The 17,972-nt window shown below is 43.0% G+C and overlaps 1 protein-coding gene across 4 annotated transcripts in view; it reads right to left on the bottom strand.

Annotated features, from left to right (window-relative positions):
• Ncapg2 (non-SMC condensin II complex subunit G2) overlaps nucleotides 1-17,972 on the bottom strand; it is a 67,389-nt gene that overhangs the window by 39,149 nt on the left and 10,268 nt on the right. For all 4 annotated transcript variants that reach the window (XM_028880924.2, XM_028880922.2, XM_028880923.2 and 1 more), the window contains 9 exons: nucleotides 14,902-14,996; nucleotides 13,176-13,245; nucleotides 10,672-10,758; nucleotides 7,314-7,406; nucleotides 6,214-6,339; nucleotides 5,385-5,564; nucleotides 3,275-3,427; nucleotides 786-1,008; nucleotides 464-567 (listed from right to left, as the gene is read on the bottom strand). In XM_028880924.2, coding sequence (XP_028736757.1) covers nucleotides 464-567; nucleotides 786-1,008; nucleotides 3,275-3,427; nucleotides 5,385-5,564; nucleotides 6,214-6,339; nucleotides 7,314-7,406; nucleotides 10,672-10,758; nucleotides 13,176-13,245; nucleotides 14,902-14,996 — 1,131 coding nt within the window. The remainder of the gene's footprint in view (nucleotides 1-463; nucleotides 568-785; nucleotides 1,009-3,274; nucleotides 3,428-5,384; nucleotides 5,565-6,213; nucleotides 6,340-7,313; nucleotides 7,407-10,671; nucleotides 10,759-13,175; nucleotides 13,246-14,901; nucleotides 14,997-17,972) is intronic.

Here is a 17,972-nt window from a genome sequence, read left to right as displayed (position 1 = left end):
AAACAAAAGATACTGCTTGTGCTTGCAAGCAGTAAGTGTATTTAAGTCTTAACTGGCTATTATTGGTCACATTAAGTTTTAAAGACAAAGCAGCTAACTAAAGACAATTCTACAAAAAGCTTGCATCCAGAAGTTCATCCCCAAAATGTTTCTATCAGTAACTCTGACAGACACCACCAGCTCCATGTCCAGAATTTAGCTCAACAAACAGTATTACACCCAAGGAATCAAAGGCAGAGATGCTCAGAGCAGAAAAATATGGGATAAGGTTGCCAAGAGTAAGAATTTTTTTTTTTTTTAATATTCCTCCAGGATCTAAAAGTACAAAAGATATACTACAATTCTTTAAAAAATGTAGTTTATGACTTTTCACAAACCGTACTTAAGCATCTTTACTGGAACAAGTGGGAATAAAAACATCCTATACATTGGTACAGAAATGAGAAGTAAGAGAGGCACTCACACTGGCGTTCTCCTTTTCGCACTCCTTATGGGCCTCTGGGCACTCTCGCAGAGTCCTCTGGATACAGGCATTCAAGCAGTGGCGGATGACGTGGATGAGCTTTGCTAAAGTGGTTAAGATAATCAACAAATACATGAATCTTCTATAAAATTAACTTTCTGATTAGGAAACTAGGATCTCAAACAGTAAAGAGTATTACTTTCAGGCAAATCCCTAAGAGATGCCAGAGAGCACGAAGCTTACTCAGTGACAAACAGTGAGCATCTGTACCATGCAGTACGCTGGGGAGAGGCAGCAGGACAGGGGAAGCAGAGATGCAGACCTATGTTGGTGCTGGCGGTGTGCTCGTGGGCATACTGGTAGAACTTCCTGGCAGCTGCACGGTTCATCTGGATCAGTGTGACACATCGCTCGCACCACACCTCCTCTGGCTGGTTCACAGGCAGAAAAGAATTGAAGATGAGGCTCACCAGGCGCCGAGACACAGGCCGAGAGTCCATTTCGAGGCGAACCAAAATGTCCTCCATGGGGCATATTTTCCAAAACTAGAGAGTAAAAGTGGAAACATGCAAAATGAAATAATCAATAGTTCCTACAATCTTGAAAACTGCTGAAGCTTCCAGAATATAACAAAGAACTAATTTTTATATTCAAGAAAAATCATTTCAAGTAGCTGTATCAGAATCTGACTTTTCTGTGAGCCAAAGTAACAAGTCTACGTTTTAAAGAAATGTAACATGTAACATAGAATGAGGCTGTAGAAAGGTCAACTGATTCCTTAGCATGATTAATGCACAAATTATAGCTCTGATTAATCAAGCTGATCATTTCTACATTTGAGATCCACTAATCCATTAACTGATCTAGTAACAATAATTTTTTTAACCTATTAATAGTTTTGAAATAAGCACCCTACTCATCTCTCTTAAGAGACTCAGAGCATCCTTCCTCAATACACTAGGACTGCTGGCCTGCTCTTTCTACCGCAGTCTCCTTGTCCAGCTCTGGAGCTCCCACAATCACATACTCCACAAGAGACAGAATTAGCTCTGTTTGTTGGTGGTGGTTTGTTTTTTGTGTTTTCAATCAGGGTCTCAAGTATCCTGGCCAACCCCAAACACATTTTGTATCTGACTAAAGAATGATTACCTTAAATGCCTGATCTTCCTGTCTCCACCTCCTGAGTGCTAGAATTACAGGCATACACCATCTTTGTGTATATAACACAGGTGTTCTACCAACTAAGCTACAACGTCAACTCTAGCACAGGCTTCTGGCACCTGGGCAGCTCCTTTGCCCATTTCTATCCTTACCCCAACACACACACACACACACACACACACACACACACACACACACACACACACTTCTTGGCCAAGGGCCAAGTCCAGATAAGTTATACGTGAGTACAAAGCACAAGTTGTCACTCTGAACAGCATACTAGCAGACATGTGGGTGACAATGCTCTTGGCAATGGATATTTCCAAGGATAGGCAGGCACTAAATGTTATCATTTGCCCAGGCTAGCCTTGAACTCCTTTTGAACTTGAAATTCTCTTGTCTCAGTGGTAGAGCACCTGCCTAGCATTCATGAGGCCCTGAGTTCAATGCCCAGTATCAAGGAAATAAAACTAAATTGGAGCTGGGAAGAGGACAACTCCTATGTCTTCTTTATTATGCCGATAAAGTGGCCCATGCCCAGTGCACATTTACCATGTTACAAGCAATTCCTTGGTCTATAAAAACAGGAAAGATTTCAGCTAACCTTTGCAAGTAATAAGTAATATTTAAGTTCTTACCAAGTGCTAACTATGTATAGATACATCAAACATTTCAATGTTTAACATGTAATGAAAATGTAAGGGGAAGACCTGCAAGATGGTTCAGCAGATAAAGGTGCTTGTCACCAAGTCTGACAATCTGCGCTCACTCCCTGGGAACCACACGGTGGAAGGAAAGCACCAATTCCCACAACTGACCTGACTCTGACCTCCAAGTATACTGTACACACATGCCCCACCACACAAGAATAATGTCTTAAAAATATGTAAAGGTGATTACTTATATTATTAGTGTCTTTCCAAAAAGGAACATGCGTTGGTATTTCTAGAACTTTCCACGAGAAACACAAAACAAAGTTTTATGACAATCTAGCAATACACTGGTTATCAAACTGATTAAAATGTAACTGTAAAGGTTCTCAGAATTAAACAGTCTTTCTGTTGGGTGATCACAAATGTGCTTTGTGCATTTCAGTCTTCTCCAAGAACGTCCTCTGTGGGGGTATTGTGTTCCCCAAAATATTGTGTATTCTAATAAATTTATCTGGGGTCAGAGAACAGACAGCCACTAGATACAAAGGCTAGAAAATGGTGGCACTCACACCTTTAATCCTAGCATTCCAGAGATAGAAATCCCTCTGGATCTCTGAGTTCAAGGCCACATTGGAAATAGCCAAGCATGGTGACACGCCTTTAATCCCAGAAAGCCAGCCTTTAATCCCAGGGAGTGGTGGTAGAAAATAGAAAGCTATATAAGGCGTGAGGACCAGAAACTAGAGGCATTTTGGCTGGTTAGGCATTTGGCTGGTTAAGCTTCAGGCTTTCAAGCAACAGTTCAGCTGAGATTCATTCCGGATGAGGACTCAGAGGCTTCCAGTCTAAGGAAACAGGACCAGCTGAGGAAATGGCAAGGTGAGATAGCTGTGGCCAGTTCTGTCTCTCTGATCTACCAGCATGGACCCCAATAACTCGCCTCAGGTTTGATTTTATTAATAAGAACCTTTAAGATTCATGCTACAGTCCTCCTTACCTTTGCAGCTCTCACAGCTTTGATTTTCAGCAACAAGTCCACAAAAGCCACCCTCACTTTCTCTGAATTATCGTGGAGACTGTACCTGAGTGGTGGCAAAAGTTGTTCTAATAATGGGTGGCTCAGTTTGTTATCCAAAATAATGGGCAAGCACTACAGAGAAAAAGAGAAAAGCATTTCAAAATCAGAATACACCAATAAAACATTTAGGCAGGAAACATCTAATTGATGTTGAGTCCTATTCCTGCCAGAAAGCACCACCTTCATCCAAGTTCCACATGGAAGGCATGCTTGGAGCTGGTGAGATGGCCAGCAAGACATCCCACAGAGGCAAAAATGAGGACTTCTATAGTGCTAGAAAACTACCCAACCCAAAGACTAGTACTATGGAAAGTAGACATTTTATATAGAAAACATGTCTCTTCTTTGAAACAGGTTCTCTAGGCAACTCAGGTAGACTCCAAACTCAGAATCCTCTCGCCTCACCTTCCTGAGTATCTCTGCTATTATAAAAGTCTTGACTACACACCTGGCTAGAAAATACTTTAAATTTGAATTTTAAAAGCTTAATTTGGCGACTTGAAGAGATGGCTCAGCAATTAAAATCATATGCAACTGCAAAGGATTCAAGTTCAATTTCCAGCACCCACATTTAAGACCAGCTCCAGGGCATGGGTGAGCTGGCCCTGAGAACGTGATTGTAAGAGAACGAGCCCCACCCCTTATCTACCATACGGTGGTGTGGCAAGGGAGAAAAGCCCCCCCCCCACCATGTCCCTTGAGGCCTGTGGTAGGTGGGAGAGCTGTCCCTGAGGTCACTAGAGCGAGAGTTGGCCCTGCCTCTCACCAGCTGCAGCACTAGGCAAAGTGGCCCTTACATCTCAACAAGGCAACACACTAGAGCTGAACTTGGTAGTGTAGGTGTGGGCAACACAACATGAGAGCAGGAAAATCAGTCCTGCCCCTTGTTCCTTACTACATAGGAGGGGCAGTACTGAAGAGCTCACTCTGGTGTTGAAGATGAAGGAGAGCTGGCGGGCTGAGCAACCCAGCAACCACCCAGACCCGGAACTAGAGCTATAAGTTGGCCCATCCCATCATCTACCCCATCTATGATCTGTGGGATCACGTGAAGGGATTGGGCCTGCAGACTCAATATTACAGAATCTCCATGACACAGAACAACAGGACATCCAAGAGGAGTCCCAGTGAGGGCCCAGTATTGATGATGTAGCAAAAACCAGAGACCTCAAACCAGACCAACAACTCAATGCAATGAATACTTGCAAGTAACACTATATGGACTAAAGGACTACGTGACTCACTGTGGCACACTACAGCCTCCACGAGATTTTCTTTTAAATTTTATCTTGTTTTATCCTGGAGGAGGGGTGATTTACAAGGGTAGAAGGCAGATGGGAAAAGACGGGGAGATGAGTGGGATCAAGATGCATGATGTGAAATCCAAAAGAATCAATAAAAAGTTAAATTTGGGAAAAAAAAAAAAAAAAAGACCCGCTCCAGGACCCAATGCCTCTGGCTACTCTAGTAGAGGACCTAAGTTCAATTCCCAGCACCTATATGAAGGCTAACAACCATCTGTAGCTGTAGTTCCATGGAATCTAATACTCTAGTCTGGCATCCATGGGCACCAGGTACACACATAACATATACCCAAATCACCCATACACATAAAATACTTTTTTAATTTTAAAAATAAATAAAATTTTACCAAAAAAAAAAAAAAAAAAAGGTAAAGTTTTGGTCTAGAAATACAACCACAGCCGGGTGGTATAGGTGCATACCTTTAATCCCAGTACTTGGGAGGCACAGGCAGGTGGATCTCTGCTAGTTCAAGGCCAGCCTGGTCTACAAAGTGAGTAGAGAGCCAGAACTGTAACACCGAGAAACTCTGTCTCAAAAAAACAAAAAGGGGAGTGGGGAGGAGAAAAAGAAAAACAACTACAGTATCAGTAACATATCCCTATTGAGTAGGACAATATGTGATTTTCTAACATTTCCCCCCTTTTCTCTATTCCCTAAAAACCGCTGTAGTTCTACAAAACTATTCTACAATAAAATGTTACCTTTATACCTTTAAAAACCCTACCTTAAAAACAGAACAACGAACATCAGCTGAACTTGTATCAAACGCCAGCTCCCCTGTGACTTTCTTCAAGAGGTCAACGAGAATGGTTGGGGGCATCATTTCCCAGTATTTACACGTTATTTTACAAACACCAAGGATGCCTGTGGAACGGACCCTCGGATAAGGATCTTCTAAAAGGCTCTAGAAGTAGAAGGGGGGGAAAGTTACGATTCTTAAATTATTGTTTGTGTTACATATTAGCACTTTGGAAATTTAAAACTTAGTAACAGACACTGAAGGTTGCAGAAATACTGGCCCTTCAGTCCATGTCCCTAGGCACCCTCAAGGGTACTACTTCCAGAATGCCAAATCTGCAGCTGTTCAGTCCCTCATATAAAGCATCAACACAGCATCAATCCATGCTTCCCATATAAGGGTTACATGAGTAGCTAGTCTACTATATTGTTTACAGACTAAAGGCATGAAATAGAATCTGCACATGTTCCATATGGTGTCATAGATGAAGACACTGAATAGGTCTAGGACCTGCCGAAAGTCACAAAGCTATTACGTGGGAGCGGTAGAGATAAACTGAAGAAGTCAAAGTGACAACACTTAACTACTGGAGCCAGGGCATGCAAACCCACAATCCTGGTAAACTTATAAGGACTCATAATGGAATGTTTCAGGAGTGACTAAAGAGGAGGAAGGGACACTGTGGACCTGTGCTTCTGGGGACATGGGCAAAGTGGGTACTCCTCTGCAGGATGGCCCTGCTGGCAAGCACTGACCCTGCAGCTAGCTACAAGGCATACAGGTCAGCAATGAACACACAGCACACAATACATACATAGAGCTCTTCAAACTGCTTCTGGATTTCACTGTCCATTTCGGCGGCGATGAAGTTTGGGTCTCTAACAGGAAATGCTTCGACAAACAACAACGCAGCATTTGACCGAACTTCCGAATTCCTGGCCTATAAAAACAGGAGTAGTTTCAGAAGTCCAGAGTCCAGCGTTCCCAAATTAATGCTTCCACAGTTTCAGCAGAAATTCATTTCCAAATAGGAGATGATTTTGGGGGCTGGCAAGATGGCTCAGAAAGCAAGGGCACCCGACAATCCTAGGACTACACACAGTAGAGAGAACTGACTCCTACAGGTTGTATTCTAGCCTCCACATGTGTTTCCTACACCCATAAATAAATACAATTTAACAAAAAATAAAAACATAATTTTAACCTTTAAATTGGCAAAACTAGGCTGTGGGTGTAACTTAGTGGAAAAATACACAGTATGTGTGGGGCCCTGGGCTCTACTCTTGGCATCACAAAAGTTCATCACAAACTCTCAGTTCAATGTCAACAGATATTAAAGACCAACTTCCTCACTTTAAAGCTGCATTTAATTGAACTTTGCAATTTCAGCCTTAAAAAGAAAAAAAAGAGCTCCTGTATCATTAGGAGATGGTTACTGCCAGATTCTGTCGGTGTAAAACAAGGTGTTCAACCAAACACTCCGAGTGTCTGCCCTCGGCCCTCGTCTCAGGCATGAGAGTGTAAGAAAAGGCAGGTGGCACAGCTGTTACTCCACGCAGCCTCACTGATTTTACGTACACCTCCAGTCCCTCTCTGGACTATCTGTCACAGTAACTGTTTACGCAGTAGAGAACTGATCCACCTTTATAGTTAAGTGGGTCGAAGAAATGGTCTTCATAAAGGATAAAAACTGAGAGCCAGGAATGGTGGTGTATACCTACATGAGGCTGAGGCAGGAGGATCATGTGAGCCCAGGTGGCTAGTATGGGCAACACAGTGCAAAAACATAAGAAATTTTGCTCTGAAAAGTCATAAAGCATCCTCTCCCTTCTTATTTTCACTGCCTTAGTAGGCTTCTGAATTAGCCCAGGCTCAATTTGAAGCACATGCTGCACAGGAAACACTAAACGTTACCTTCAGTCCTCTCCAGAGGATGGGCTTATATAACCTATACAGCATCTCTTCCACTCCCTGACGGACTTTCTGTTGGTGAAAGTAACTCAGCACCTAAAGGCCAAAGAAAGAGAAAGGAAGCAAAGGCTATAGAGTTATTTGTAAACATTCCAGTCAGATGTAGTGGTGTACGCCTCAGGAGGCTGATGCAGTGGTATACCCCTCAGGAGGCTGAGGGAGAAGGATGGTGAGCTTGAAGTCAGCCTGGGCTACAAGAATCTATCTCAAAACAAACAAACAAAAAACTCAAGAAACCAGAGGAAAGGTTTATTCTGCTCCATCCCACCAGTGTGACACTTGCAACATTCTCTGGCAAAACCTTCAACAGATAAAAGACAAATCACAAGGAGTCTTGGCCAAAGTATTGATCCACAGCCCTGAATTCTATTATCATCTGGGTTCTAATGTCTACCACCCAGTGATCCATGGCAGTTGTCCCACTAATTGAGAGGCTGAGAAAGAAGAAAGCTGAGCCCAGGAGCAACAGGCCATCCAGGACAACTCAGCAAGATCCCATCTCAAAAAACAAATAAATATAAAAATTAAATTCCTTTTTTTTCCCTTCAGTTTTTCAAGACAGGGTTTCTCTGTGTAGCCTTGGCTGTCCTGGAACTCACTTTGTAGACAAGGCTGGCCTCAAACTCACAGAGATCCACCTGCCTCTGCCTCCCAAGTACTGGGATTAAAGGTGTGTGCCACCGCCGTCTGGCTAAAAATTAAACTCTTACTAGCCTATCAATGGCCACATAACCGCCACAGATCTCTGACTTGATGAATAAAATGGAAGAAGGGAGCATGAACAGGACTTTGCCTGATTCTTCTGGACTCAAATGCTCATTAACCAACTGTTGGCTCCAGTACCCACCAGAGATAGGCACCAGCTACCTTAAGACTGCATATGAGGGGCTGGAGAGATGGCTCAGAGGTTAAGAGCCCTGGCTGTTCTTCCAGAGGTCCTGAGTTCAATTCCCAGCAACCACATGGTGCCTCACAACCATCTGTAATGAGATCTGGTGCCCTCTTCTGGTGTGCAGGCAGAACACTGTGTATATAATAAATAAATAAATCTTTAAAAAAAAAAAAAAAAAGACTGCATATGAACAGGCTTCTACGAATATTCTAAAAGACTACTCCTTTTAGCACAAGCTTAAGTGAGATACCAGCTTCGTCCCAAAACTTGTGATTAATCAGAAACAGACCATCTTTTTCTCTGACAGTCAGAATTGCCCCACAATTCTGTACAGACCCTTGAACCTAGCCAACTAGTCAACCTCGTCCCTTCAAGATTTAAAAAAAAAAATCAATTTTGCTTTATCACTGGAATCCACTCCTCCAGAAAATATATTAGTGAAAACCCTCTGAACTACAGCATGAGCATGTTACTGTAATGAAGGGTTTCATTCTCTATTTAAATTTTTGAAAATGTCTCATACTACACATCTCAGGCTAGCTTCCAACTCACGATCCTGTTTCAGCCTCCAGATCAATGGAACTACAACAGACACTACCACACTCATTTGTTTTTATGAGTCTCATAGTTAGTGGAGTTTTCTTTTTGAGTACAATGCTATCATGTTTTGGTATGGATGGTATTCTCACTTCACAGAAAGACTTTAAGCAGTTTAAAAGAGAAACACAATTCACTTGCCATAAAGTTACTCTTAAAGCACACAGGCCCAGCTGGCTTAATGATAGTGTACCCTTTCTTTCTTCATCACAGAGCTGGTGGCAGAAACAAACTGCCAAGATACCAAATATAAGAATTCTGAGAAACTCCTTTGACTGATGGGATGAAATTATGAACTTTTAAATTTAGCCAAACCAAACAAACTATATATAAATAAATAAATGCAGGTCAAATGATTGGCTGTGTGCCCCCCACCCCACCAACTTTTAGACTTAGATGAAGGTTGACCAGTTGGCCTTTTAAATTTTATTAATTTAATAAATGTAGTGAAAAGGCAGTCAAGTGGTTGGCCCTTCTTTTTTTTTTTTAATCTTGAAGGGACGAGGTCGACCAGTTAGCTATGTGGGTTTTTGTTGTTCGTTTTTTTTCCTTTAGATTTAGATGGAGGCTGACCAGTTGGCCTTTTAAATCTTTTTAATTTGATAAGTATAGTGAAAAGACAGTTGGAGTGGTCAGCCTTTTTTTTTTTAATATACTATACTATTTTATTTTTTCAAGGAAGGAAAGCCTTTAATACCAGCACTTTGGGAGGCAGAGGCAGGTGGATCTCTGTGAGTTTGAGGGTATCCTGGTCCACAAAGGGACAGCCAGGACTATACAGAAAAACCCTGTTTCAAAAACAAAACAAAATAACAATAATAAAAAAATTATTTTAAGATGAACCTCAACCCTTCTTACCAATGTCACCCTGGTCCCAAAGCTGTCCCCTGACAAACCTCCTGGTCACTATGGACAGGTTCCATATCACAATCTGTGCTAAGATCCACTAAAGAGAGGAGCCCAATATCTGCTCCAAGTTCAAGCATTCCCTGGCTTGATATGTAGCTCAGTGGAAGAACACTTGCCTAGCATGGACAGGTCCTGAGTTCATCTCTAGGTCGACAAAAACAATAAAGTTCAAGCGCTCTCAACTCTTTAGAATGAGGTTTTTCTTTAGAGAAAAGTTCTAACATTATAGTAGATAGAACTACCTATGGAGATAAGTCTTCTTGCCTGCCTCCAAAATTGTTTAGGGCACAGACAAGGCCCTCAAGTCCTACAGAATCCTCGGCCAGCCAAGAAACACCACTTTGGATTGGGCCTAGACTGGTTGTACTACTGAATCAGAAACTTAAAGGCAAAGCCCAGTGTTGCTCAAATGCCCTGTAGGTGATCTGATGTATCTAAGCTCAGGAACCTCTTGGCTTAGGATGAACATGGCCCAGCTCAGGAGAGACCTCACTAGATGAAGGAGCCAAAGGCCTGGGTTAAATCTGTAATTCCTACTACCATCCTCATTCTCAAGACCTCCCAGCAGAACAGTAACTCCATTAGACAAGCTTCAAGCAGAATTCACAGTTGAAGAGGCAGCATGGAGAATGTCTGGGTGTGGGAGCAGCCCAGAACTCTGGGATGCAGCTCAGAGGCCCAGTATCAACTGTGGTCTAGATCCAGTACATGGTGGGAGTTATAGTTATGAAATGAGTCTGCAGTAGAAACTACAGAGTACCAGGTACAGGGGTTACTTTACTACTATTACAGTGCATTTCAAGTAATTTATTTTCACCAACTACCTAAACATGGACCTGTAAAGCTGAAACAGAATCTCAACAAATTTGCTCACAGTTGGTGGATTAGAGGTGCCTCACTCACCTCTCGTACTTTGGAGTGCACTGGAGACCTCCTTGGAAGGTGGATGCCATGGAACATGAAGTCCTGGATGCAGTCGTTTTCAATAGTCTGAAACAATAAGAGCAATGACAAGCAGACATCCCACAGGCAGTGTGCATTGGCAGGCAAGAATGGGATCCCCTTCTTTAGAGGAGAAAGCCTAGGCTATTCTGTCAGAGCTGTTACTATATGTCCACACCTCTCACTGTTCCTTCAGTTTCAATACAAAGAACACGCTTAGTTTGCTTCTATTTTATCTGATGGTGAGTTTGAGCAATGTAGCAAGGTAAGCTCCCCACGATCATCAGAAGCCAGCTCTCAGCAGATGAAGTAGAGGCTGGGAAAAAGAAGTATACATAGACAGAGAGAGACCTCAAAACAGTTACAATGACCTGGATGAACATCACCAGCTTGAACCTGTTTCAAGAACCTCTCCAGAAATGCAGTGGAACTGCCTCTACTGTGGAGCTCAGAACTCCAGAGACCAAAATGAGATCTTTGGGGACTCTCTGACAAGTGCTGGGGAAAAGTGTATGAGAAGCTCCTTGACAACCCACAATGCTAAAGAGCCGCAGGGTAAGACAACAGAAAGCCAGGCCCAGTAGACTATGTGTTATGCTGCACTCCAGGGCCAGGGACTCGGTGGCTTTAGAGAAGGACATCTTGACCTTCCCTGACATCAGTGATACATCTCTGAATGTGGGATAACATGCTATCTGACAAATAATGAGACAGGAGCTATGCCACCTGTCCTACAAGTTACATGTGCCATAAAGACAGACTGGAACATTCAGAATATGGCATTCCCTTCTACAGGCACCTCCGACACATCAATGGCACAAACGTAGAAAGGAAAACAACAAGCAAAGCCATGAGAGTAGCTTTCCAGATCCTGATAAAAGGCACTTGCTGCCAGGCCAGACAATATGAGTCTAATATCTAAGAACCACATGGTGGCAGAACTGACTCCTGAAAACTGTCCTCAGACCTCCACACATGCCACAGCACACATGCACCCACACTCATGCATACACAAGTACAAAACATAAAAAATGTTAAAAATAATACAAAAAAAAAATAAAAATAAAAATGGCCAGCAGTAGTGGCACACACCTTTAATCTCATCACTCAGAAAGCCAGAGGAAGGTGGATATCTGGGAGTTCAAGGTCAGCCTGGTCTACGGAGTGAGTTCTAGAACAGCCAGAGCTACACAGAGAAACCCCCCCCCAAAAAAAAAAGATATATACATACATGCACATGCACACACATATGTATATATGTATCTATCTTTCTATATGAATTAAAATGATGAAACAAACCTGTAATTCCAGCATTTAGAAGGCCAAGGGAGGAGGACCATGAATTCAAGACCAGTCCAAACTCAAAAAACAAAAAAGTGGGAAGAACTGGAGCAATGGCTCAGTAACTGAGACTAAGAACTGCTTTTCCAGAGGACTCAAATTCGATTCTCAGACATGTGTCAGGCGGCTCACAACTTCTGTAACTCTAGCTCCAAGGGATTCAATGCCTCTGGCCCCCCAAAGACCTGAAACTCAATATGCATAGACTCTCGCAGAGATACATAATTAAAGTAACAAAATGAGTTATAAAAATTTAAAAACAAAAAATAAGCGAACTAAAATAATGCAGAATGACACCCTGGTTCTGCCCTCCTGCCAAAAAGACTACACACTTTTAAACTAGTTTATAAAGTGTCTGCAGGAGAATGTAGTAACTTTTGATCTCTAGATGTAGAAGAAAGTGGCAAATACTAGCTATAAAGTGTAAGCAGGCAGAAAGGCAGTGTGGACAGAAACTGCATGATCATCAGCAAGTGCACTCCACTGCCCTGTGGAAGCCTTCCCACCTCCACCCGTCGCTGCCAGCTCTCCACAGAGAAGAGTCAGGAACATAGAATGAGAAAACAGACAATGGGCTGACAGACGATTGAAGCTGAGAATGGCCAAGCTACATCTTCCTAACACAGACAGTCCAGCTGTGATGGGCTAACTATAATCAAAGCAGATGGCACCAACTTCTTAACATAACAGAAAGTGGCACCTTAATATATAACACAAATGCAGCTTTACACTTTCAAGTAGTCAGAACACAGAAAAAACAAACAGTCAAATTATTTTAATAGTACATCTTGTTTAGCCCAGTACACCCGACTTGCAACACATTTCCCTTTGACTAGCAACACTCCAATAGCCCAATAACCAGCGGTAACTGGACAGTCCAAACCCAGACATAACAGAATACGGAACACAAGCCCTTGGACTTCACGGAAACTACACATCCCAGTAAGGTGATAGCTGGGACGATGCCTCAACATGTGGGCAACAACAGGAGTCAGCCTGTCACATTTCTATCAGCATCACTAATCAGCTTTATTTTCAGATAGATTAGGCACAAGTTTTAAATAGCCCACCCTTGGATACTTAAGTAACTAGACTACAACAGATATGAAATAAAATGAAAATACCTCCAACATTTTCCCTGAAGCCTTTTTCCAAGCTCTGAAATAAATTTCTGCAATGTGCACCATCAAAGACCTATTAAAAAAAAAAAGATGTTAATAGATATTTAAACATTATACCTTTACCATATACCACCACCCTTCAGTCACCCTCCTGCCCTAGGAAGAGGAAACTGACATAGGATATGATTCACAAATCATCTGCAATGTTACCTGCCCGAGATGGAAAGAGGAGGATGACAGGATTGGGGAAAGGAGGCTGGAGAAGACTCCTCAGTCAAGGCCTCAGTACGAGCACTACCACTTCCTGGGACGCAGTGACAGCACAGGCTCAGAACTAACTCTAAAGTCAACCCTTCAGATGTGGGCTGGGGAGAGCTCAGCTGGTAACGACACTTGCTGCCAAACCCAGTGACCTGTCAATACCAAGATGCCAACTGGTGGGAAGAGAGAAGTAACTCTCACCTCCACCTGTGTGCTATGGCACACTCACACCCATACCCAAATACATAAATCGTTAAATACACTAGTTCTTTACATACAGGAAAAGCTGCAATAGGATTCAGCTTTAGAATCACCTAAGTTTAGAAGCAGAGGAGGTACTCAACAAAGCACCTAAGCAAATGCACACACTTGCATGGCAGCTGACTGCTGAGTACAGGAAGTACTAGGCTAGAACGTCGTGAGTCTGGCTTTTCCTACTTACACAGCTCCTCACAGCAACCACACAGCTCAGCCCATACTCAATTAGATGGGGCACTCTATACTCAAAATGTCCCCTGAATACTAGTGACATGGACTTCGCTGTGAATGAGACAAAGCTCTAACTGTCAAACACCTGACAAAAGAACCACCACTGCTTTCTGCTCCAGCTACTCCAGAGACTGGAGACCAACCTGGGCAGCAAACATACCATCTTGAGGGAAGGGAAGAGGAGAACTAAGAACTACAAGTTCAAATATCAATTTCAATATCACTACTGGAAAAATGACTTATTAGAGGAAAACAACTACCTAGTATTTTAATATAAACAGGGTGGTGGTTCACAGCTGCAACAGGGAAGCTGAGGCAGTAAGAAGTCACAACACACACATACACACACACACACATGCACCATTCACACATACACACATACCACACACACACACCATGCGCACACACACCACACACACACACATACACTACACACACACACACACACACGCACCATTCACACATACACACACCACACGCACGCGCACACACATACACACACACACACACGCACACACACCACACACACACATACACTACACACATGCACCATTCACACATACCACATGCACACACACTACACCCACATGCACCATTCACACATACACATACACATACCACACGCACACACACACACACCATACACACACACCATACACACACACACCATACACACACACTACACACACATGTACCATTCACACATACACCACACGCACACACACCATACATACACACACACACACCATGCACACACACACACACACACACACCACACACACACATACACTACACACACATGCACCATTCACACATACACACATACCACACACACACATACACACACACTACACAAACATGCACCATTCACATATACACACACATATCGCACACACGCACGCACGCACGCACGCACACACAACTTATAAAATAAGCCAAGAGAACCTTTCAAAGTCAGAGTAAAACCTGTAGTACTTACTTTTGTAATCCAGACAACTGGTTTTTAATGGTCTCATGGATCATTTTAATAAAGTCAATATTCCAACTGAAGAGAAAACTAAGAAATCTTCTTCCCTGTAAATGAAAAAAAAAAAAAAAAATGAGAATAAGCTGGGCACGTGGAAGACTGAGACAGAGTATGACAAGATCAAGGACAGCCTAGCAACACAGACATCATCTCAAATTAATAAATAAAGGTGCAACTAAATGAAACTCATCTAATAACAAATAGTTAAGTGTTTAGCACATCCAAAGTCAGCTAGTCATAAAAAGAGGCCTGTGTCACTATCATGTGGCATGTTTGCACGGGGACTGAACTGGGAAGGGCTACAGGTGGCTTCCTAACAGCAGAGACCCGTGGGGCCACAGACATTCCGCCCTTGGGTAGAACAGCCGCTGCACTGAGCGTCTGTCTGTCTTCAAGGAGCTCAGAGACAGCCATACAGACCTTCACATGGGTCCATAAACCTTTCAGTCTGCTATCATGGATAGTAGAAAATGCAAAACCAAAGAAGCCTGAAATCTTTGTTTGACCCCATCTTACGCTTTATTCTCACCAACTTCCTAACAACCCTGGAGATGAAGAAGGTGCAACCCTTATGCCTGTCATCTTCCCAATGATGTTGGCGTAACAACCACCCTAGGAACGAGCCCTCTCCACACGCCCTGTACCAGTGACTGTTCTGCTGCCACTTCCCTCAAGCCACACCACGTGCTTCCTGGAAGTCTCAAAGAGCACCTGCCCTCCACAGTCAGGGTCAGAGACAGAGTGTTCTGGTGGAGCCAAAGAAACTGGTGCTAATCACATATGCCCTACAGCCTGGGTCCTTGAGACTGCCATGGGACCAGACTTTCTACTCAGGGCTGAGACCCTGAGGAATGCTCTTTGGAAGCCTTCTCTACTGCTTCAGGAAAAATGACTACAGACTGGTCCTTTAGGACACATGCAACCCAAACGCACTGTATTCATGGTCACCTTGCACCCTAGCAAGGGCCAAGTCCACACTCAATAGCCACTACATAGTCACCTTACATAACAGAACTATTCTCCAGAAACCACGTTAATATAAGATTATGTTTATTTACATTGTTTTTTAATTTGGCAGGACTGAGAACTGAATCTAGGGCCTCATGTATGCTAGGTAAGATCTCTACCACTTAGCTATAGCCCCAGCTCTAAAAATATTTCATATATAGAAGTATTTATAAAATATCATTTACAATAAGTATAATAAATATAAAAATCGTTAATACACATTCCTTTTTCTTCATGTTAAGTTCTCTAGTCCATGTGCACTTTCCACTTAAAGCACATCTCAACTGGAACTGGCCATTTGCAGTGAACTTGCTCAGTTCACTTATGAGATTGGCCCACGAAGGGCAGCACAACAACAGGCCAGAAGCCCCTCATTAGATTTCCTAAATGGTAGAAAAAGAAACAGAGACGACTGTGTGATGGCAATTTTTGTGTATATGCCAATCAAACACGATTATGAAGCCAGGGGAAGGCTCAGTAGTAGAGCACTTACCTAGCATGCATGAGGCTCTGGTTTCAATTCACAATACGCACACACCCTCCCCACCTGCATTCTGCATACTGTTTGGTCAACTTGACACAAGCTAGAGTCAACTGAGAGGAAGGAACCTCACTTAAAAGAATACCTCCATAAGACTAGCCTGTAGGCAAGCCAGGGGGCATTTTCTTAACGAATGATGTGCGAGGGACCAGGCCATTGTGGGTGGTACTACTCACAGACATATGGTCCTGGATGGTTTAAGAAAGCAGGCTGAGAAGGCAGAGGCTGGCAGATCTCTGTGAGTTTGAGGCCAGCCTGGTCTACAGAGTGAGATCCAGGACAGCCAGGGCTCTCAGAGAAACCCTGTCTTGAAAAACCAAAACAAAAGCAAGCAAGCAAGCCGGCTGAGAAGGGCTTGGTGGTACACGGAGTTTAATTCCAGCATTTAGGAGGCAGAGGCAGGAGGATCTCTGTGAGTTTGAGGCTAGGTTGATCTACACAGAGGGTTCCAGGCTAGCCAGGGCCATGTAGTGAGATCCCCTGTCTCTTAAAAAGAAAGACATTTCAAGCAACAATATTAAAATAACAATAACCTATGCTTAATGCCTAGACAGCCAGGACTACATAATAGTTTAGAAACCCTGTCTCAAAAAATAAAAAACAAAAAACAACAACAACAAAAATGAATGAAGGCTGAGCAAACCATGGGAAGCAATCCAGTAAGCAGTGTTCCGCTCTGGTCTCTGCTTTAGTTCCTGCCTCTAGATTCCTGCTTTGAGTTTCTGCCCTGACTTCCTTCAGTGATGTACTGTGACTGGAGAGTTTTAAAATGAAATAAACCCTTTCCTCCTCAAGTTGCTTTTGGATGTGGTATTTTATCACAGCAACAGAAACTCTAAGACAACTTCTCCAATAAAAAATAACCTGTAGAAGTAGGAAAGAGAGATCTCAACCACAGGGATATGCTTTCTCACACTTACATATGTGTATGTGTTTGTGTAGAAAGTCTGGCCCCAGGGCAGTCTCCAACAAGTAACCAGTTTTTCACCATGAAAGGTACATATATATTGGTTTTTCGAGACAGGGTTTCTCTGTGTAGCTTTGCACCTTTCCTGGAACTCACTCTGTAGCCCAGGCTGGCCTCCAACTCACAGAGATCCGCCTGGCTCTGCCTCCCAAGCACTGGGATTAAAGGTGTGCGCCACCACTGCCCGGCGCAGGTATATATATAATATACATATGTATAAAACACTCACTCTTGATTTAAAATGCAATTGTGGCTCCTCCAGTACTCTACAACCCACCGATTCCCACCCAATTCAATGATAGAAATAAGCCAGGGAGAGGAAGTATGTGATCCATCAGGCTATCCAGTCCAACTGATGTGGCTTAAGTCCACAGCTCTATTCTTTTTTTTTTTTTTCTTTTGCGGAGCAGCTTTTAAGACAGGGTTTCTCTCTGTGTAACAGCCCTGGTTGTGGGTGTCCTGGAACTCACTCTATAGACCAGGCTGGCCTTGATCTCTCAGAGATCT

The sequence above is a fragment of the Peromyscus leucopus genome, chromosome 14 (assembly GCF_004664715.2).
Source record: "Peromyscus leucopus breed LL Stock chromosome 14, UCI_PerLeu_2.1, whole genome shotgun sequence".
Taxonomy (NCBI): domain Eukaryota; kingdom Metazoa; phylum Chordata; class Mammalia; order Rodentia; family Cricetidae; genus Peromyscus; species Peromyscus leucopus.
Note: the sequence above shows the minus strand (reverse complement) of the source record. Positions and strands in the feature narration are given on the sequence as shown.